At 42.2% G+C, this 23,367-nt stretch overlaps 1 protein-coding gene across 1 annotated transcript in view; it reads left to right on the top strand.

Moving 5' to 3' along the window:
• Nucleotides 1-23,367, top strand: part of LOC126251941 (aminopeptidase Ey-like) — a 243,344-nt gene that overhangs the window by 36,884 nt on the left and 183,093 nt on the right. Inside the window, exons 3-4 of the mRNA XM_049952705.1 lie at nucleotides 5,089-5,351; nucleotides 22,938-23,132. Of these exons, the coding sequence (XP_049808662.1) occupies nucleotides 5,089-5,351; nucleotides 22,938-23,132 (458 nt within the window). The remainder of the gene's footprint in view (nucleotides 1-5,088; nucleotides 5,352-22,937; nucleotides 23,133-23,367) is intronic.

The raw sequence follows: 23,367 nt of genomic DNA, 5'->3' as shown, positions 1-23,367 counted from the left end.
AACTGTTATGGGTCTTTGCCAACTTAGCATATGGGACATTAACTGTACGTCCACGTCTTGTGTTATGGCTATGAATTGACCTTCTTAGGCCAAATTTACCTAGATTTTCCTTAACAAAGGCAAAGATATACATGTTAGGTACTCATACTCCTTATTTATCATTGGCTTCCAAGTCAGTATTTGCGTGCCGAGACAGTGTGCAGAATTGAGTCGTTGCTTTGGTTACGTACGGAGTGGTCGCGCGCTACCACGTCGCGCATAAATCGTCAGAATAATTTGCAAGAAAATATGATTAAAAGTTGAAAACATTATGTCAGATAGTAGAGTAATAGTCTCTTACTGATTCGGTTTTATTAGCGGAACAACTCGAGGGATTACGTATGAAATTTATGGTTGAAAGAGCATTGTGTTTGTAAGTCAGTAACTTCCGTGGGGAACATATTTCTGTTGGCAGGTTATTAAAGAAGGCTTCCATAAGCAGTGATTACCTGTTAGATTAATGTTGCAATGCAGCATTGACTCTTTCAGTATAAATGTGAGACGAGCTTAACTGTTGATATAGGAGTGGATAAACCGAGACACTGTTAGGGATTGTGTTAAGTGCTAAAGGGATAAGAACGCGAAATAATTTTTATTATTGTTACTTGAAAGTAACTTTTTCACTTCATAACTGAGGTACTTTAACAACTGAAAAGCATTAAGAGATATGTGTTTGTATTAGGTGCATGGTCAGGTTTATTTCATAACGAAGCCTGTTTTCTATGTGAAGTTCCCATACCCGAGTCCGACAGCCGCAAAATAACTAAACTTACGATAAAAGAAACATTTTACGTAATTTTACAGGCGTTTTACGAAATCGTCTATAAATACTCGCACCTCTGAGTTAGCAGTATTCTTTTCTTCAACTGCTATCGACAGTAACTCCACGCCAATCGACAGTCCTGGGGGGGGGTGTCAACTTCGTCGTGTACAGCCGCTTTATCCGCTGGCTGCTGGCCAGCGAACCGCTGCTAGATGTGCTGCTAACGGAGCTTCAACTGGTGTCAGCCGGCTGGTTCCACATCCAGAATGACTCCATCTGGCCTCAGGGAATCTCTAAGTGCTCTTGGGTTCGGAGCCAGAGAGCCAGTGCGCCAACACTTGACCGATAACCATAGAAGCCACCTGTCCACAGACTAAGCCGGCAGACTGCCGACGCCTGACATCCGGACCACGTCCGTAGGGTTGCATGCTGACACTACACTCAGTTGAGCCGGCACTCCTACCTGGCTGCCATGTGCCACTGTGGTCAAGTACACTGCTTTGTGCTTTGTGAGGTAGCCACACTCTCATGAGGTTCACTGGCATCAGCTACTATATGAGCACCTCAATGAATAAAGAATGTATTTGGTAATGGAGCATTTCTGATTCCACGACTTCTGATGAATTGGCAGTTTGCACCCAACGTCCTGAATGCCATCCTGAATCCACTATCCTGATGTACAATAGTTTCTGCATCACCGATGCTGCTACACTTATGTCTGAAGTAGCCAGTGACACCAAGTTGCAACTTGGCTAATGAAGTACTTCCTGTCGTGCTCGACAGCGCCAAATCTGCCAGTCATTTCTAGATTTTTGTAATAAGTAAGAAGTCTGTCCCAAGATTCTAGGAGACGGCAAGTGCCCCCTCTTGTCCCCCTTGGTTATGTGGTGCACAGATCTGTTCATAAAAATAAAGATCACTTGTAATTTTGAGTGTTGTAGAATGATTAACACCATACTGACATAGCATAAGGATGCCCAAGTAAGAAACTGCTTAGAAGCAATCAGGTAGAGCCACCCTCCTCTCTCCCCCACCCCCTCCACAACAATACACCACATGACACGAGGGCATTACATGATAATACACTTGAAATAGTGGTACAGATATGGTTGAAAGAAAAGGTTCACAGTTCTTATTAAGATATTTTAGTCCCTCAAAAGAGCATAGCATGAGCCCTCATGTCACTTATTACCCTGCCCAAAAGCCTTAAACTTCAAAGATTGTCTGCAGTCTGATAAGAAGGGAGTCTACGAGGTGGGTAACATATATATCATTTTCTCCCATCTGCTCCCAGAAAACTAGGGTGACGTTCCGAACATCATGACGGGTTTTTGGTGTGGGATCAGACCACTTTTCTCATATGGTCTATTTCGTCTGTGCCCATACATTTTCTGTATGGTTTAGTCCTGGGCGCAGAAGGAGGCCAATCGAGAAGAGAAATCTCGTTCTGCTCTGCAAATCACTCCTCTATCATCGCTGACACATGTGTAGGTGACCATTCCTGCTGAAAAAACTTCTTCCTCAGAATATAGTTGTTCCACAGATGGGACCATAACATTACTCATAATATGGGTACAGTTGGCCGCACTGTTCCACTCCCAAATTTCCAGAGGCATACGGCCACTATGAAGTGACTCTTGGATGTATTTGGGGTTGAAACAGGCACTTTGCTCCGTTTATACTCGTGCTGGACCATCATTTGCTAAGGACAATACAGATTCATCGCAAATACAAATACAGATTCATCGAATGACGATTGACATTAACCTCAGCAAACGCTAACTGGCAGAGTCGATGATCATTACAAACTTGTCACTGATACCTGCTCGTTTGCTAAGTAGTCTACCTTTCCGAAGCTAGCGCTGAACCATATCTACCGCCCTGGGAAATGCAGCATATATTTCAACTGCACCACGTTTAAAAAGCATTTCGCCATGACGTGTTGCCCTCAACAGGGCTTGCTCCACATCATAGACCAGTTCCCACATGCCTACTCGATTCTCTAGTATCTTGATAACGTTTTATCCATGGTTGTACATTGCACTCGGGAACACCATACCATGTCTCTGACTCCGTCAAATTCCCTTCCTTCGCAAGACCAGTAAGTGGTCATGAAAAGTCAGCTGATGATGAGGCATCGCTTATGAATAATGCAAGTCGACTGAAAGCGACGTGCTGCAGATAATTGACCTTGCTCATGTACTGTCATTGGCTATTGTATAACGAATGGTGCACATGCAGACCTAATTCCTATGACAGACTGTCAGTCAGTTATCGCGTAACATCAACGAAACTATGTAAATTATTCTCACATATTATGTCCAACAGAGGTAATAAATTTAAGTTTTCGCCTCTTGGGGAGTCACTCTTCACCAGAAGTAACTCCATCGATCAATAGCAAAAGTTCCATCGCATGTTCTGTGCGAAATTAGGGGTTCATCGACAACAAATTGTTGACTAGAAGAATGTGTCTCTTATGGTGGATAAAAAAAGAAATTCACCTGAATTCGAACATGAGGCATACAAAGCCAGCACGTTGTTTATTCAACTAGAGTGAGTATTTGAGTATTTACACTGAGGTGAGAGAAGTCATTGGACAGAGATATAAATATATACAGATGGTGATAGTATCGCATACACAATGTAAAAAAAGGGCAATATATTGGCAGAGCTGTCATTTGTACTCAGGTGATTCACATGAAAAGATTTACGGCGTGATTATGGTTGTACGACTGGAATTAACAGACTTTGGATGTCGAATGGTATTTGGAGCTAGGTGCATAGGCCATTCCTTTTCGGAAATCGTTTCAGAATTCAATATTCCGCGATCCACAGTCTCAAGAGTATGCCAAGAATACGACATTTCAGACATTACCTCTCAGTACAAACAACGCAGTGGCTGGTGGCCTTTTTTTTTTAAGAGCCGAGAACAGTGACATTTGCTCAGAGTTGTCAGCACTAACAGACAAGCAACACTGCATGAAATAACTGCCGAAATCACTCTGTGACGTACGACAAATGTATCAGTTAGGACAGTGCGGCGAAATTTGGCGTTAATGGGCTATAGCAGCAGACGACCGATGTGAATGCCTTTCAACAGCATGACACCACCTGCAGCGCCTCTCCTGGACTCGTGACCATATCGATTGGACCCTAGACGACTGAAAAACTGTAGACTGGTCAGATGAGTCCAGATTTCAGTTGCTAGCAGCTGATGGTACGGTTCGACTGTCGCGCAGACTCCACGAAGCCATGGATGCAAGTTGTCAACAAGGCACTGTTCAAGCTGGTGGTGGCTCCATAATATGATGGGCTTTGTTTACATGGAACGGACTGGGTCCTGTTGGATGTTTGGCTACTTGGAGACAATTTGCAGTCATTCACGTACGTCATGTTCCCAAACAATGACGGAATGTTTATGGATGACACTGCACCATGTCACAAGGCCATAATTGTTCGCAGTTGGTTTGAAGAACATTCTGGACCATTCGATCGAATGATCTGGCCACCCAGCTAGTCTGACAAAAACCTATCGAAAATTTATGGGACATAATTCAGAGGTCAGTATGTGCACAAAATCCTTCACTGGCAACACTTTCGCAATTATGAATGGCTATAGGGGCAGCATGGCTCAATATTTCTGGGGTTACTTTCAGTGACCCGTTGAGTCCATGTCACGTCTAGTTTCTGCACCACTGCGAGCAAAAGAAGGTCTGGCACGACATTAGGAGGCATCCCATGACTTTGATCACCTCAGAGTGTACTTATTTAGTTAACATGCACGACATCTATAGATAATTCGAGCATACTCTGTTTGTAGAAAAAATTTATGCCTTCTTGGAACGAGTCTGGAATACTGACAAGATCAGTTTCCTGTGATTTTTGAAATTAGAGATGAACGTGTTCTCAAGGTAAATAGAAAAATATGGAATGTTGAATGCCATTCACGTCCGCTCTGTAGTGAACGTTAACTCTGGTTGCAGTTTTCGCAAGCCAATTTTTTTGATATCAATTGTAGACCTAACCCTGTCCTGGGAAATGTATCCTTCTTAAAATAAAGAGAAACATAGAAATGGGGTAAGTTTCATCCATATGTAACAGTTACAATATTTTATCATTCGCCATGTACATTTAACACATACAATAGAAAGAGTGAATGATGTTGATACTTGTAGGCCTACCTGTACCTTCATTTCAATACACTTGTGGTACTTACATAGTTAATTGTATTTTTAAGGTTATTTATTTTAGTTTAGAAACATCATATACAAAAGTCTACGTTCCAGGTCCATGGACGCAGCAAACGCGAACTGAAAATCCCCGAGACAGGCACAGATGGCCCATACCTGCCACGGGATGTTACTCCAATTGGCTACCACGTTTGGTTGCAACCCATTCCACAGGAAGGACACTTTGAAGGTGTACTGGTGGTCAACATCTCCTGCTTGTCTCCAACAAAGTCAGTGACTTTACATGCAGGAGAAAATTTAGAACCATTAAAGGCAGAAATGGAAGTCATCAGGCCACAAGAAGGTTACGAGGACTACAGGTGTGCTTATCATTGTTAATACAATTTGTCTCCAACACAAATATACAACAACATAATGCATGTAATGGCCATTTCAGAATGTCGTAACTGCTTTTCACTAGTCAGTGGCCCTCTCCAGACAGTCAGTAGATAAAATGAAGAAATAGTCATTGTGTGACCTATGAAACCCGACGAGTAACTACATAATGATAAAAAAGAATTAAATAATTTTAGAATTATTACTGGCGACCGCTTATTAAGCACAAATATTGTCTGATGCAATCAGCGCTTTTGCATGATGCAGTTGTTACATGGCTTATGACTCGAACGCATCTAAACATTTCTAATTTTGCACTCTTCATCGTTTTCTTTATACATGTCGGTTTCAGACTATTCTTCCTCATTGCCAATGTATGAACAAAGACAGTATTTACAGTTGTATACGATATGCATCTAAACTTTTGTCTAATGATAAAGTGTCTGAATTAAAAACTTCCGTGTTGTGCTTTTGAGCATACTTCTTCTCTCGAAATTTTTCTGATACTCATCAAAACCATTACAAGGTCAATCCTACAGTACTGCAGAATATCAGTATGGTGTACTCTGACTCTCTAATGGCGTACTGTGGATGAAGCAAACCAGCATGGCTTGCGGTAACAATTCTATCAAGTGCACTTTGGAGGTCACCAATCATCCATGGTGGTAAAATTAGGGCTGCAATCCTTTGTTACCAAGGATAGTCAATTGGACCCAAAAATGCATACATACTACAGCGAAATGTTGTCTCAGCAGATTGCAAACGCGACAGTGTCCCTAAGAAAGATATTCAGTTGTAAATGCAGTGCTGCCATAGGTTAGGCAAGTATATTGTCAGGGTTGTAACGTGTTTTTAGAGTCCCCAAATGAACAGATGATGAGAATCAATCTCCATGTTAAACAGCAAATTATCTGTCACAAGGACACTACCCAACTGCTCCTCGTTCCAATCAACATGACCAGGACACAACATAAGCGGAGCCAAGTGGTGCCTTTGAGTGAGGGCAAAGCATCTGTTTCGTCACCATGCACACAGAGCAACCTCTCGATACTGTTACAGTTTAGTAGGAGATGTTTCACTCAGAGATTTCCCCATGATCTCTAGTGTGGACATGCACTGCGCTGGTAGGACGTCTTAGGGCAGTTATGGCGAGGAAATTATCCGATCACTGGGCTGTACCACTTGACTAATCTCATCCATTCAGCTGCTAAATGTTTGCTCCTATTGTAAATTTCTCCTCAGCCGTGAAATGATGCTACTATACATTTCATTCATATTCCCAAGTCGTTCTGGCTGTGGCTGGGCTTTTGTATTCTCCACACTTCATGCTTTAAATTACTACTCAAGTGCCGTTTGTCAAGTTCAAAGTGTGACCTATGAAGCACTGCAGGTTCACTATGAGGTTTTGTGTCAGTGGAACGAGTATTTCAAATTCACCCTGTCGTTTTGACACAGTCTGATTTGCTATGACACAGTGTGCCTCAAAGAGTTTATGACCACTAGTGATACATCTTAAATTCGAACAATTTCCAAACGGTGGACCAACTGCAGGTGGTAATTTACTAAAGATTTTTAGGGAGTTGACTCTTGATGAGTGAATGTTTGTACCAGCATGTATCTTGGAATAGCAGTTTCAAATATCCCCTCATGTTCTGCTGGTAAATTAGCACACTGGACTAAAAATTAGTCATCTTTCAGAAGACATCACACTAATGCTATCTCACACCACCTGTAGCCTTGATAACGGCATCAATTCGACGAGGAAGATAGTACATTATTGATGATTATACCTTGTGGAGCTACCAAAATTAAGGGATGTTGACTGTTATGTTCTCTCGCTGTTCCAAATAGTACCAGACTATTTACCATGGGATTACTCGTAAAATCGTGTGATTTAGTTTGCCAGTGCAAGTGTAATACGATGCCAGTAGTAGGGTACTGGCGGCATCGGTGCAATTTTGATATCATATTGATATGCAAATTAATGAAATTGACCAATAATCACACCCACCCCCAACCACGCCCATCCCCGTCCCCTACCATGTCCACTACCGGATGATGTCACATGTTTTTCTCAGCCTGCACATGGGCCCCAACGCCTCCCCCCTCCCCCTCCCTTCCCCCATGTACCCTATTGGCCAGAATTTCGAATTTTGACGGAAATTTCGAATTTTGGTGGGGATTGCGAATTCTGGTAGGAATTTCTTTGTCCCAGGGCTGTCCTGACACCCCACCCAACCCTCACCCAGGAAATGGCAGGAATTAAAAATGGTGCTGCTCGCCCTCCCGGATGGAAAGCCCAAATGCACCCCCTAACATAATTATACCACCAGAAGTGCTTGGAATTGACGGGAAATTAAAATTGACAGTACCTTTTCTGGAGCTCGAACCCTGGTCCTCCTGGTTGCAAAGCCCAAGTGCACCCTCCTAACACAATTACACCACCAGAGATGCTTGGAATGGATGGGAAATTAAAAATAGCGGTGCCCATTCCAGGACTTGAGCCCTGATTTTACTGGAAGGAAAGCCCAAGTGCACCCCCAACACATGGAAAATGTGCAGATGCAAGAGAGGAAGTTTAGGTTAGAGCACTTCATTTATTTTGGTTGGGAAAATGATGTAAAGATAGGTCATAATGACATAATTAATCATAAAGATCGGACCTAATTACTCAACTATACGTGTAGTGCTACACATGGTCGCAATACAACTCAAAAACTGATGATACCATACTACTGGTGTTATCCTGCTGTGAAAAAATTTCGCAATACCACTCGAAACTGGTGACAGACACACTAAAACTCTACCCTTCACCTACAAGCTGGTGGGAAAAAGGCAGGGGTGTAGGGTACTATCTTTATTCTTTTTGGCTGGAACTATGTTCAACTGATGAGATGCTGGCGTTAGACAGAGAGGAATTTAAAAAGTGTATTACATGTAAGCGTACAGTATCTATCGTTTGACGACAGAGTTTGCTAGAGATGCCTGCTCAAAAACCACCCTGCTGCCCGGGTAACTGAAGCCAATACACGCTACCACAACTGGTGGAAAAAAATGCATCACAGTTCTAATTACACTTCAAAATTGTCATGAAAAAGCCAGCACTTGTAATGACTGGGTCATAATGCAACAAATATATTGGGGAAAAATCGTCGTCCTAAAAGACTGCAGAGTGGGCAATAGTTGAACATGCGTTCTCCTCAATATACTGACAAAAATCGAGGCCCTTCATCTCTCACCTCTCTCCCTCCCTCCCTCCTAAATCCATCTATGGGGAGGCCAGCTGCTCTGCCAAAAACTTCGCAGAATGAGCTGCCTGCTGTCTGCACTAGGTCGTCCGCCCTTTGCTGTTTTTCTGCAGCCCCTGTGGCTGCTGGCCTCACCAGGCTCTCTGCCATCCTTTGTGGTACACGACATACCTTGAGGAAATGGATTTAGCCAACACAAAAGGAAATTTATCTGCACCACCCATCCCCTCCAAAGAATGTTACAGATGGCTATTTCAAAGTCTGCAAGGCAGTTAATGGAAGAGGCCTTACCCACACCATTTCATACAATTGAAATTCCACCCACCTCTCTTTCTGAAATTAGGAAGATAATAAACTCTCTCAAGAATAAAAGCTCACATGGAATTGGTGGCATTTCCAGCAGGATAATAAAAGCTTGTTCCCAAGAAATAAGTGGGATTCTTAGCCACATATGTAATAGCTCTCTGAAGCAGGGTATTTTCCCAGATAGACTGAAGTGTGCCATTGTTAAACCACTGCATAAAAAAGGGGATACGTCTGATGTCAACAAGTACCACCCAATCTCTCTTCGGACTGCCTTATCCAAAATTCTTGAAAAAGTAATGCATTGTAGAGTAGCTTCATACCTTTGTAAAAATAAAGTTTTAACAAAATGTCAGTTTGGTTTCCGGAAGGGGTTTTCAACGGAGAATGCTATATATACTTTCACTAATGAAATATTAAATGCTCTGAGTAACTGGAAGTCACCCATTGGGATTTTTTGTGATCTATCAAAGGCTTTTGATTGTGTAAATCATGGAATACTTCTAGATAAGCTCAAGTACTGTGGTATGAATGGGACAGTGATCAAATGGTTTAAATCATACCTAACTGGAGAGTGCAGAAAGTTGAAATAAACAGTTCACATAATATGCAAAAAAACTGGTGATTTCTCAAATTGGGGAACAATCAAGAATGGGGTGCTGCAAAGTTCGGTCTTGGGTCCTCTGCAAAGCTGGTACTTTTTGCCGATGGTACAAGTATAGCTATCACATCCAACAGACAAGAATTAACTGGTGAAATTGTAAACGATGTTTTTCAGAAAATCATTAAGTGGTTCTCTGCAAATGGGCTCTCATTAAACTTCGACAAACCACAATATATACAGTTCCACACAGTAAATGGAATGACACCATTAATAAATATAGACTTCGATCAGAAATCAGTAGCTGAGGTAGAATATTCTAAATTTCTAGGTGTATGCATTGATGAGGGGTTGAACTGGAAAAAACACACTGAGGATCTGTTGAAACGTTTGAGTTCAGCTGTTTATGCTATTAGGGTCATTGCAAATTTTGGAGACATACATCTGAGTAAATTAGCTTACCACGCCTGTTTTCATTCTCTGCTTTCGTATGGCATCATATTCTGGGGTAACTCATCATTGAGTAAAAGAGTATTCATTGCACAAAAGCGTGTAATCAGAATAATTGCTTGAGCTCATCCAAGATCATCCTGCAGACACTTATTTAAAGAGCTAGAGATCTTGACTGTAGCCTCACAATATATGTATGCACTTATGAAATTTGTTGTTAACAATCCGAACGAATTCAAAAGTAATAGCAGTGTACATGGCTACAACACTAGGAGAAAGGATGATCTTCACTACTCAAGGTTAAATCTAACTTTGGCTCAGAAGGGGGTAAATTATGCTGCCACAAAAGTCTTTGGTCACTTACCTAATAGCATCAAAAGTCTGACAGATAGCCATATAGTATTTAAAAGGAAATTCAAAGAATTTCTTAATGGCAACTCCTTCTACACATTAGATGAATTTTTGGATATAGTAAGTGGGTTATTTCCCCAACCCCCACAAAAAATTAAAAATATTGAGTGTCATGTAATATTTTGTGTAATTTAATATCTTGTATAGACACCTTTTATTAACATGACACGTTCCACATCATTATGAAGTGTCATATTCATGATCTATGGAACAAGTACTAATCTAATCTAATCTAATCTGGAAAACAGGAAGCCTTCCACCTAAAGCGACTGAGCCTCACACCACAGTGTCTTCAGTACAATGTGCTCCGGTGGGCACACTGCTGGGCAATCAGAGTTATTGATGCTGACAAAAGCTACACATAAAATAGAGTATGACGTCGGCATCCGACAGGGCAAAACCTTGATAAATGAGGGCTATCTTGACTGTGGGTTGTTTGTCTAAAGGGACAGCCACGACTTCTTAGGAAACTCGGCCACCACGCCATTCCGAGCACTGGATTATAACGTTTGTATTTAACATCAACACGACTCCCATAATAAAGCAATTATTAAAAAGTGACAGCAGCTCGAATATTCACGTTGATGGGGGAGACACGGATAATGTACAACATGTACAAGGGCCATGAGGGAATAATAAAAGTGGACGTTCTAGATTAAAAAAGGGTGTAAGACATGACTGTCGTCTTTCGCCCCTACTGTTCAATCTGTACGTCGAGGAAGCAGCGATGGGGATAAAAGAATGGTTCAGAGGTGGAATTAAAATTTAAGGCAAAGGTATATCAATGATACGATTTGCTGAATGCAGTGCTATCTAGAGTGAAAGTGAGAAAGAATTACATGATATGCTGAATGGAATGAACAGTCCAACGAGTACAGAATATGGATTGAGAGTAAATCCAAGAATGACTAAAGTAATGAGAAGTAGCAGAAATGAGGAGAGCGAGAAGCTTAACATCAGGATCGATGGTCACGAAGTAGATTAAATTAACGAATTCTACTACGTAGACATGCAGCTCTACTGTATGATTAAATGATGATGGCGTCCTCTTGGGTAAAATATTCCGGAGGTAAAATAGTCCCCCATTCGGATCTCCGGGCGGGGACTACTCAAGAGGACGTCGTTATCAGGAGAAAGAAAACTGGCGTTCTACGGATCGGAGCGTGGAATGTCAGATCACTTAATCGGGCAGGTAGGTTAGAAAATTTGAAAAGGGAAATGGATAGGTTAAAGTTAGATATAGTGGGAATTAGTGAAGTTCGGTGGCAGGAGGAACAAGACTTTTGGTCAGGTGATTACAGGGTTATAAATACAAAATCAAATAGGGGTAATGCAGGAGTAGGTTTAATAATGAATAAAAAAATAGGAGTGCGGGTTAGCTACTACAAACAGCATAGTGAACGCATTATTGTGGCCAAGATAGACACAAAGCCCATGCCTACTACAGTAGTACAAGTTTATATGCCAACTAGCTCCGCAGATGATGAAGAAATAGATGAAATGTATGACGAGATAAAAGAAATTATTCAGGTAGTGAAGGGAGACGAAAATTTAATAGTCATGGGTGACTGGAATTCGTCAGTAGGAAAAGGGAGAGAAGGAAACATAGTAGGTGAATATGGATTGGGGGGAAGGAATGAAAGAGGAAGCCGCCTTGTAGAATTTTGCACAGAGCATAACTTAATCATAGCTAACACTTGGTTCAAGAATCATGAAAGGAGGCTGTATACATGGAAGAAGCCAGGAGATACTGACAGGTTTCAGATAGATTATATAATGGTAAGACAGAGATTTAGGAACCAGGTTTTAAATTGTAAGACATTTCCTGGGGCAGATGTGGATTCTGACCACAATCTATTGGTTATGAACTGCAGATTGAAACTGAAGAAACTGCAAAAAGGTGGGAATTTAAGGAGATGGGACCTGGATAAACTGAAAGAACCAGAGGTTGTAGAGAGTTTCAGGGAGAGCATAAGGGGACAATTGACAGGAATGGGGGAAAGAAATACAGTAGAAGAAGAATGGGTAGCTCTGAGGGATGAAGTGGTGAAGGCAGCAGACGATCAAGTAGGTAAAAAGACGAAGGCTAATAGAAATCCTTGGGTAACAGAAGAAATATTGAATTTAATTGATGAAAGGAGAAAATATAAAAATGCAGTAAATGAAGCAGGCAAAAAGGAGTACAAACGTCTCAAAAATGAAATCGACAGGAAGTGCAAAATGGCTAAGCAGGGATGGCTAGAGGACAAATGTAAGGATGTAGAGGCTTGTCTCACTAGGGGTAAGATAGATACTGCCTACAGGAAAATTAAAGAGACCTTTGGAGAGAAGAGAACCACTTGTATGAATATCAAGAGCTCAGATGGAAACCCAGTTCTAAGCAAAGAAGGGAAGGCAGAAAGGTGGAAGGAGTATATAGAGGGTTTATACAAGGGAGATGTACTCGAGGACAATATTATGGAAATGGAAGAGGATGTAGATGAAGACGAAATGGGAGATAAGATACTGCGTGAAGAGTTTGACAGAGCACTGAAAGACCTGAGTCGAAACAAGGCCCCGGGAGTAGACAACATTCCACTAGAACTACTGATGGCCTCGGGAGAGCCAGTCATGACAAAACTCTACCATCTAGTGAGCACGATGTATGAGACAGGTGAAATACCCTCAGACTTCAAGAAGAATATAATAATTCCAATCCCAAAGAAAGCAGGTGTTGACAGATGTGAAAATTACCGAACTATCAGTTTAATAAGTCACAGCTGCAAAATACTAACGCGAATTCTTTACAGACGAATGGAAAAACTGGTAGAAGCCGACCTCGGGGAAGATCAGTTTGGATTCCGTAGAAATGTTGGAACACGTGAGGCAATACTGACCTTACGACTTATCTTGGAAGAAAGATTAAGAAAAGGCAAACCTACGTTTCTAGCATTTGTAGACTTAGAGAAAGCTTTTGACAATGTTGACTGGAATACTCTCTTTCAAATTCTGAAGGTGGCAGGGGTAAAATACAGGGAGCGAAAGGCTATTTACAATTTGTACAGAAACCAGATGGCAGTTATAAGAGTCGAGGGGCATGAAAGGGAAGCAGTGGTTGGGAAAGGAGTGAGACAGGGTTGTAGCCTCTCCCCGATGTTATTCAATCTGTATATTGAGCAAGCAGTAAAGGAAACAAAAGAAAAGTTCGGAGTAGGTATTAAAATTCATGGAGAAGAAGTAAAAACTTTGAGGTTCGCCGATGACATTGTAATTCTGGCAGAGGCAGCAAAGGACTTGGAAGAGCAGTTGAACGGAATGGACAATGTCTTGAAAGGAGGATATAAGATGAACATCAACAAAAGCAAAACGAGGATAATGGAATGTAGTCAAATTAAGTCGGGTGATGCTGAGGGAATTAGATTAGGAAATGAGACACTTAAAGTAGTAAAGGAGTTTTGCTATTTAGGGAGTAAAATAACCGATGATGGTCGAAGTAGAGAGGATATAAAATGTAGACTGGCAATGGCAAGGAAAGCGTTTCTCAAGAAGAGAAATTTGTTAACATCGAGTATAGATTTAGGTGTCAGGAAGTCGTTTCTGAAAGTATTTGTATGGAGTGTAGCCATGTATGGAAGTGAGACATGGACGATAACTAGTTTGGACAAGAAGAGAATAGAAGCTTTCGAAATGTGGTGCTACAGAAGAATGCTGAAGATAAGGTGGATAGATCACGTAACTAATGAGGAGGTATTGAATAGGATTGGGGAGAAGAGAAGTTTGTGGCACAACTTGACTAAAAGAAGGGATCGGTTGGTAGGACATGTTTTGAGGCATCAAGGGATCACAACTTTAGCATTGGAGGGCAGCGTGGAGGGTAAAAATCGTAGAGGGAGACCAAGAGATCAATACACTAAGCAGATTCAGAAGGATGTAGGTTGCAGTAGGTACTGGGAGATGAAGAAGCTTGCACAGGATAGAGTAGCATGGAGAGCTGCATCAAACCAGTCTCAGGACTGAAGACCACAACAACAACAACTACGTAGACATAGAAATAAGCAATGATGGACAGCGCAAGGAGGACATCAAAAGCAAACTAGTACAGAAAAAAAACATGAAAAAAAATTGCGCTCATCATCAAGTAGGTCCCCTTCCAGTTCTTCTTCTTCCTCCTCTGTTTGCTGGAAGAGCTCTCCTGTGCATAGCAACAGGAAGTTACACCATTGTACGTTATTTGTTTATAATTATGTATCAGTTGTCTGAAGATGTCGCAACTAGGCTACTTACCTCCAACAAACTCCACAGTATCTGCTGTAGTTATTGTTTCTTCATCTTCTTCTTCTTCTTCTTCTTCTTCTTCTTCAACCGCACCCATCCACAGAAACATATGGATAGGTATCACGTCTTCATCGAACTGAGCTGGAACAAAATGAAAGAACCACACTCAGTCTTTCGGACTACACATGTATGTGCAGAAATAAATACATGGAACTGATACTTCCTGCCAGATTAAAACTGTGTGCCCGACCGAGACTCGAACTCGGGACCTTTGCCTTTCGCGGGCAAGTGCTCTACCATCTGAGCTACCGAAGCACGACTCACGCTCGGTACTCACAGCTTTACTTCTGCCAGTATCTCGTCTCGTACCTTCCAAACTTGACAGAAGCTCTCCTGCGAAACTTGCAGAACTAGCACTCCTGAAAGAAAGGATACTGCGGAGACATGGCTTAGCCACAGCCTGGGGGATATTTCCAGAATGAAATTTTCACTCTGCAGCGGAGTGTGCGCTGATATGAAACTTCCTGGCAGATTAAAACTGTGTGCCCGACCGAGACTCGAACTCGGGACCTTTGCCTTTCGCGGGCAAGTGCTCTACCATCTGAGCTACCGAAGCACGACTCACGCCCGGTACTCACGGCTTTACTCTGCCAGTATCTCGTCTCGTACCTTCCAAACTTTACAGAATCTCTCCTGCGAAACTTGCAGAACTAGCACTCCTGAAAGAAAGGGTACTGCGGAGACATGAATTAGCCACAGCCTGGGGGATGTTTCCAGAATGAAATTTTCACTCGGCAGCTCCCAACCAGAACAGTATAACTGGCATTCAGGTCAGACGAATTCGATGGTTAACCAGTGTTCATCAAACGATAGTCAACTACATGGTTAATGATCAATTGACATGGGAGCGAAGTTATTCAAACTAAGGACGGTTTCACTTCCTGAGCTTGGTAGCCGCCAAACGAAATCAAACTGAATGATAGATGAGTCTTACAAAACGGAATCCGATGAGTGCTATACTCTTGGTTACTTTTGAGAGGGTAAATATGCAGTTAAATTCTCTCTCTGATTACGACGCCAATCAGTTGGCCAAGAGACTCTTGTTACGTCCCAAGTACAGAGTAGTACAGAGAGGGGGATATTGCTGCTGTCATGGCGAGCAGGCTGTAGACACAAGGAGTAGCGATCACGCTTGTACGTCTTTGTCAGTTACAAGTGCAGATGCCTGCTCCACACGCTCCACATGGCCCTGTGGGCGGACAGAATAAAAAAAATAAAAAAAACCTCGTTGAGTCTTATTTGGCGGCATCACATGTAAAAGTAACGCTCCTTCTGGTCCACACTTTCCTGGATGCTCAGGACAACTGTGCGGGTACCATCAAGAATGGGATGCAACTCCCCCCCCCCCTTCACAATATGCATATGCAGGCTGTCAGCGACTCAAACGCTCCGCTTATATACATATTTTTCTAAGCGACTCAAACACCTCCGCTTACATACACATTTTTCTAAGCGACTCAAAACACCTCCCTTTATCTACACTTTTTCAGCACTAAAGGAAATATTGCATTGACCATCCTACAGTATTATCAGTTCAGGTTTGCTGAAAAAGGTCTGTTGCACAGCTACATCTCATCTAATAAGGGATGTGCTCGACCCCCTACTCACCCCAACCATCCAAGACTCTGTCTGTCGTAAACAGTCACCACGAGTCAGTCTGTGATCTTAAGTGACACTGAAGTTACCAGAATTTTCTGTAAGTACCTCTTTCTCCCTAATTAGCATCAGTTCCATGATGAAATTTTCACTCAGCAGCGAAGTGTGCGCTGATATGAAACTTCCTGGCAGATTGAAACTGTGTGCCCGACCGAGATTCGAACTCGGGACCTTTGCCTTTCGCGGGCAAGTGCTCCACCATCTGAGCTACCGAAGCACGACTCACGCCCGGTACTCACAGCTTTACTTCTGCCAGTATCTCGTCTCCTACCTTCCAAACTTTACAGAAGCCTCCCTGCGAAACTCAGATGGTAGAGCACTTGCCCGCGAAAAGCAAAGGTCCCGAGTTCGAGTCTCGGTCGGGCACACAGTTTTAATCTGCCAGGAAGTTTCATATCAGCGCACACTCCGCTGCAGAGTGAAAATTTCATTCTGGAAACATCCCCCAGGCTGTGGCTAAGCCATGTCTCCGCAGTATCCTTTCTTTCAGGAGTGCTAGTTCTGCAAGTTTCGCAGGAGAGCTTCTGTCAAGTTTGGAAGGTAGGAGACGAGATACTGGCAGAAGTAAAGCTGTGAGTAACGAGCGTGAGTCGTGCTTCGGTAGCTCAGATGGTAGAGCACTTGCCCGCGAAAGGCAAAGGTCCCGAGTTCGAGTCTCGGTCGGGCACACAGTTTGTATTCTCTAACGTTATTTCATGTGCCTGAAATGTTTGTAATAAACACGTGATTGTGATCGGCGGAGGTGCACTTCGCTGGAGGTCGCAAATTAATGAGATGCAAATTGTATTCTGCAGTTGAACGTAAAAACTATACCGATTTTGCTCATGAAACTAAAAGAAAATGGACTGTGCTTATTTTCGTGGAAAGAAGACATTTATTATCATCACGATTGTGTTTTCCTTTTTTAATAGTTACTTTATTATGGGAGTCGCGTTGATGTTAAATACAAACCTTATAATCCAGTGCTCGCAATGGCGTGGTGGCCGAGTTCCCTAAGAGTTCACGGCTGTCCCTTTAGACAAACAATTCGCAGTCAGGATAGCCCTCATTTATCACGGTTTTGCCCTGTCGGCGTCACACTCTATTCTGTGTGTAGCTTTTGGCGGCATCGGTAACTCTGGCTGCCCAGCACCGTGCTCGCCGGAATGCATGGTACTTTATTCGGAAGGCTTCCTGTTTTCCAAGCAGCAGACATTGAAAAAGTCATCTGGAGAGTTCTCCGGAGGGGTGGAGTCGTACTGCTAATTTCCCTTTTGTGTTGGCTAAGATCGTCGCCTTAAGGCATGCCGCATACCGCGAAGGATGGCAAAGGGCCTGGTGAGGCCAGCGGACACAGAGGGGTGACAGTGGGGCCGCAGAAGGCCTAGTGTGGACAGCGGACAGCTCGTGCCGCGAGGCGTTCGGCAGAGCAGTTTGCCATTTGAAAAAGCCTGTGTCCTCCCAGTCGGTGGATGGAGGGAAGGAGGGTACCTGCTTTTTACACTACCATCGAGAGCGCTTCCAAGTGAATACTTTACTCTTTTGAGGGAGATGAACAATGTTTTGTCTGGTGAGCTTATTTTATTTATACAGGATGCAGCGTGAGAACTTCCTTATTTTTAAAAAATCATAAAACAGAGGGTGTTGGAGATATCATTGAAGTTCTCTTTTCTTTAAACAAAGATATATTTAAATTTTTATTTCATAAGATTTTGAAAATTATATCCTGAACGTGGCCTTCGATCTGCTCAGTGCATTTGGAGAGTCGAAATAGAAAGCTTCGGTCCACTTTGTCCAGCATTTTGGCAATAGCAGCATGCATATTGTTCCACAGCTCACCCAGCGTATGTGGACGTGTACACCACTGATCTGAGGCAGCCCCATAAGTGTGCTAAATCTGGTGAGCTTGCTAGCCACTGAAGATCGCCCTCAAAGGGATGAGACGTTCAGGGAAGAGTTCACGAAAGAGATTCGTTGATACTCACTCAGTATGAACCCTGACGCTGTCTTGTTGGAACTAGACATCCCCTATATCCATTTCTTCAATCAGCTAAGAAAATACTCCACAGTCATCCGGAAATAAAGTTCAGAAGTGACTGCAACTTGCCTATCGTTCCCTTCGAAAAACCATTGGATACTAATTTTGGATAATGCACACCAAACAGTCACATGTTCTGTATGTAGGAACAACTCATGAAGTTCTCGGAGATTCGTGTCACTCCAATATCGCGTTTTTTGTTTATTCACGCGTCCAGAAAAATGAAAATGTGCATCGTTGCTGAAGAACACAAAGGCGTCATGAGGCAGATTTTCGAACAAAGATTCACACGCATTTCGTCGTGAAACAAAATCTCGTGGATTAAGTGTGTGCACTACTGCCAGTTTGTGTGGATGAAAATGTCAGGTCTTAATAAAGAATTGGTCTCACTGTGAGATCAGAAATTGCAAGAGGAGATTTCAAAATCGCTAGCCTTCCTTTCTCGATGTTCCCTGCCGTCTTGGTGTTCTTGAAGGTCCTAACAGTGTGATGACTGGGTGTTGTTGTGTCGTCTGCATCATCATCATTCATCCCCCTCACGGTCGGAGGATGGCAATGGCAAACCACCTCCACCAGGACCTTGCCTAATACGGTGGTGCGGGTCTCCCGCATCGTCCCCTACGCTCCTCAGAGTATGGGACCTCATCACGCCATTGGACAGATACCAGCATCAATCAGAGTAGGAAATTAGTGTCCCATTCGTAGTCTGCCATTAACACCACAACACAACTGCTGCATTTAGAGAGGAGCCACGACTGCTGATGAATGGCGTTGCAATGTGTCGAGCGATAAATCACGGTTCTGCACTATGTCAGCTGACCATTATCGGCCAGTACGGTGGCGACCTAGGGAGAGCTCTCACGCTTCCAATGTTTTGCAGAGACACAAACTGTTAATCCTAACGTCATGATGTGGGAATCCAATGGGTATAACCTCATATCACAGTTGGCAAACAGGGCACAACGATATGTCTCAGCCATACCGAGTCTTAATGTTACCTCTCATGCAACAGCATCATGGTGTGAGTTTTCAATAGGATAATGCTCATCGACGTAGGGTACATGTTTCTATGAACTGTCTGTGTGATGTTATGATGCTCCTGTGGCCACCAAGGTACACAGACTTGTCCCTGACAGAACAGGTCTGGGACCAGCTCGGACATCAATTCTGTCCCAGTGCCAGTATGAAGGATATCAAGGACCAGTTACAACTGTCGTGGGCCGGTGTGTCTCCGGAGAAGATACAACGGCCTTATGGGTCCCTTCCCAACCGGATTAGTGCATGCATCCTTGCCAGAGGCGGTGCAATGTCATACTGACAAGTGGGCTCATGCTACCAAGTTCTTTGTAAATTTGGCTCGACACTTTAATCACTGAAATAACATCACATACCCTCCCAACTCGTGAAGTTTCAATCATTTTCTCTTCCTTTTCTGGGTGCTTCACTTTTCTTGTCAGTCAATGTAATTTTTATTCACTTTAGCGTACAGGGATGTGCGATATACTGTATGCATAGACTTTCAGTTGTGAATAGCTTAAGTTTTCTTAACAGAACCTAGCAGTGGCCCTCAGGTTTGTTGTATTTGCGTAATATCACTAGTACGTGAAGGTGTCTTCATACCATCAGTTTGCAACAAAATATGAAACTGGAACTGTGAAAACTCTGTCATCCTTAGATATTTAGTAACAGTGTCTGCATTGTTCAGAAGTACGGTACAAAGTTCCTGTTGACATGTATGCATTCCCGAAAGAGTAGGCACTGTGACGACTATTGTCTTTATGAAATACATGAAATGTATTCGGATTTGCGAATATTGACAACAGTCAGCAGTATAATGGGATGACGCAGTGAAAATATGTGCCGGACCGGGAGTTGAACCCGGATTTCCTGCTTATCGCAAGCGGTTGCCTTGCCATTAGGCTCTCCGAGCACAGCTCAAGGCCTTACCCAAACTTCTTTATGTCGTAAGCCATGTGCCTGCAACTTGCACTCGCACATTCATTATGTACATTCCCGTACATGGAGACATTTTAATTGAGAGTCGTTTGCCCAGTATTGGCAGATAAATACGATATTGCAGTGCCTGTGTTGTTCAGAAATACGGTGCAAAGTTGCTGCGGACATGCATGCATGCCCGAAGAAACAGGCACTGTAACGACTACAGCCCTTGTGAAATACTTGAAATCTATTCACAGTTGCAAATATGCACAACCATCAGCAGTGAAATGCATGCATGTCCAAAGGAACTTTGCATGGAAATTTGGGTCTGGCCGTGAGTCATGCCCGGAGAGTCTGATGGTATGGCGACCGCTCCCGATAAGCGGGAAATCCGGGTTCGAGTCCCAGTCTAGCACTAATTTTCATTATTGTCGTTCCATTATACAGCTGAAGGCTGCCCATATTCTCATATGCAAATAAATTTCATGTATTAAGTAATACGTCTACCAATTTTCATGAGGTATTATTTCACAAATATGGCTAATATGTTCTCTCCAGATTAACATGGAATCAATATGAAGCCACAAAAGTTTTATTAAGGTTCTTCATATATTTCTTATTAGTCTGATCAGAAGATGATGGATCTGATCTGGATTGCAAAGAAATTTATTGTCAGATAATCAGTCCACTGCAACAGCCTCTAGATTTGTGATGATAAACTGGTGCGTTTTAATGTGGCGAAAAAGTATGCATTCGTAAATGACTTTTATATAAATCACTGCAAAATACTAAGGTTGTCGACAGGAATTAGTAATGGTAGAAGTATGTAACTCCATATCGACTGTAACAGCTCCTCTTAGATGGATCGAAAAAATAGGTTCTGTATTTTGTTGCATACTGGTGCTACTGGCGACTCTCTACTTTTTATAGGCCCCATAGCCTTCGAATGCCATAACCAGCTTTTTTCTAGGCCCGCGATCCTATGGAACATATCATAATTGACCTCAAATACAAATTCAGGTGGAACCACAACTCTCACGAACGATGCAAAGATTGAGATTATTCATCTTGATTTAGATATCTGTATGGTGCGAAAAGTGGCAATTGACCCTGAATAAGGAAAACTGTGACGTTATTCACATGAGTACTAAAAGGAATCAGTTAAATTTCGATTATGCGATAAGCCACACAAATCTGAAGGCTGTAAATTCAATTAAATACTTAGGGTTTACAATTACAAATAACCTAAATTGGAACGATCACATAGATAATATTGTGGGTACAGTAAACCAAAGACTGCGATTCATTGGCAGAACACTTAAAAGGTGCAATAGGTCTACTAAAGAGACTGCTTACACCACGCTTGTCCGCCCTATTTTGGAGTACTGCTGTGCAGTGTGGGATCCGCATCAGGTGGGACCGGCGGGTGACGTCGAAAAAGTACAAAAAAGGGCAGCTCGTTTTGTATTATCGCGAAATAGGGGAGATAGCATCACAGACATGGTACGTGAATTGGAGTGGCAATCATTAAAACAAAGGTTGTTTTTCGTTGCGACGGGATCTTCTCATGAAATTTCAATCACCAGTTTTCTCCTCCGATTGCGAAAACATTCTGTTGGCACCCACCTACATAGTGATAAATAATCATCACGATAAAATAAACCATGGCTCGCACAGAAAAATTTAAGTGCTCGTTCTTCCCGCGTGCCGTTCGAGAGTGGAACGGTAGAGAGACAGTTTGAAGGTGGTTCATTGAACCCTCTGCCAGGCGCTTTTTTGTGAATAGCAGTGTAATCACGTAGATGTAGATGTGCCAAAATGTTCTCAGGAACTTACACATACTCTTAGCGTGTCCATGCTTCACAAATATGAACCAGTTTTATAGGTTCTCGGTTATCACACACGTATTGGGTGACAGTAGTAATGGGTGACTTATTTGTTTTTAAGCTATTTGGCTTGTGCTAAAATTTTTATCTCGTGGCTTGTGTCATACAGAGAAGATTCACAGAGTACATTTGTCTGTATAGTGTAGTTAGTATATTGCTCACCTATGAGTGAAATATAAGGTACCACGTCTTGTGTAATTCGCGAATAACGACAATCAGAGTAACCGTAACACATTACAGAGACATGGGTAAGCAAACAGAAATCACAAAACGCAGTAAAGTAACACGTGTTTTATGATGGCCTCAAGCATTGAATTGGATGTTAATATTGCCTACGTGCTGCCATATGAACTTCCCTATTCTGCATTTTCGTCTGTTATACTGTATCCACTGGTAATACTTGTGGTACTAATAGTAGTAGTACTAGTAGTAGTAGTAGTAGTAGTACTAAATTGTTCATCCAGAAACAATATAAGTTGCAAGGATTTCGTCAGAAAATATATAGCATAAGAAATACAGCAGCGTATAGTACCGTTCACAATGCAAAAGTGCATAGTACCCTCCACAATATGGTATTCAAAATTACTTATACAAATGTTATGCAAAAATATATGAAAAACGTATTTTATGTTGAATACATACAATTGATGTTTACATATAAATAAAATCTAAGTTCTAACATATTTATTAAAATATTCGCCAGATTAAGTAGTTATGATGTTCACTGACATAACGTGAATCCACAGGGAAATAAAGAGTGTGTCCGTCCAGAGAGTACGAAGAGTGTCTCCTGAGGACTGGTGTGAGATAACTGTATCAGACCAACTGCAGAAGGGCGTTTTCTATCAGCTGAGAATTGAATTTAAGGGAACTCTCGGAAACGAAACTTCTGAATCAGGAATATTCGTTGGCACCTACAATGAAGATCAGTCAGATGACAGGTATGTCTGTAATATCTAACTAATATCACACAAAATCTTCGATTAATATCTTGTAATCAAAATTCCATGTAACTATCATTTGGTGTCACAACACATTTAAATCAAGAGGAATTTCCAACTCTAATATTCGAGGCAGTGCTGGAGAATTTGACAGAATAGCTACTAAACTCTGAAGGTGCAGATTCATGTTTCAGTTTTCAACTTATAGGTCGTTTTACTGCTTCGTACCATAAAA

The sequence above is a fragment of the Schistocerca nitens genome, chromosome 1 (assembly GCF_023898315.1).
Source record: "Schistocerca nitens isolate TAMUIC-IGC-003100 chromosome 1, iqSchNite1.1, whole genome shotgun sequence".
In the NCBI taxonomy this organism is placed as follows: Eukaryota; Metazoa; Arthropoda; class Insecta; order Orthoptera; family Acrididae; genus Schistocerca; species Schistocerca nitens.
The sequence above is the reverse complement of the archived record's forward strand: the minus strand, read 5'-3'. Positions and strand labels throughout refer to the sequence as shown.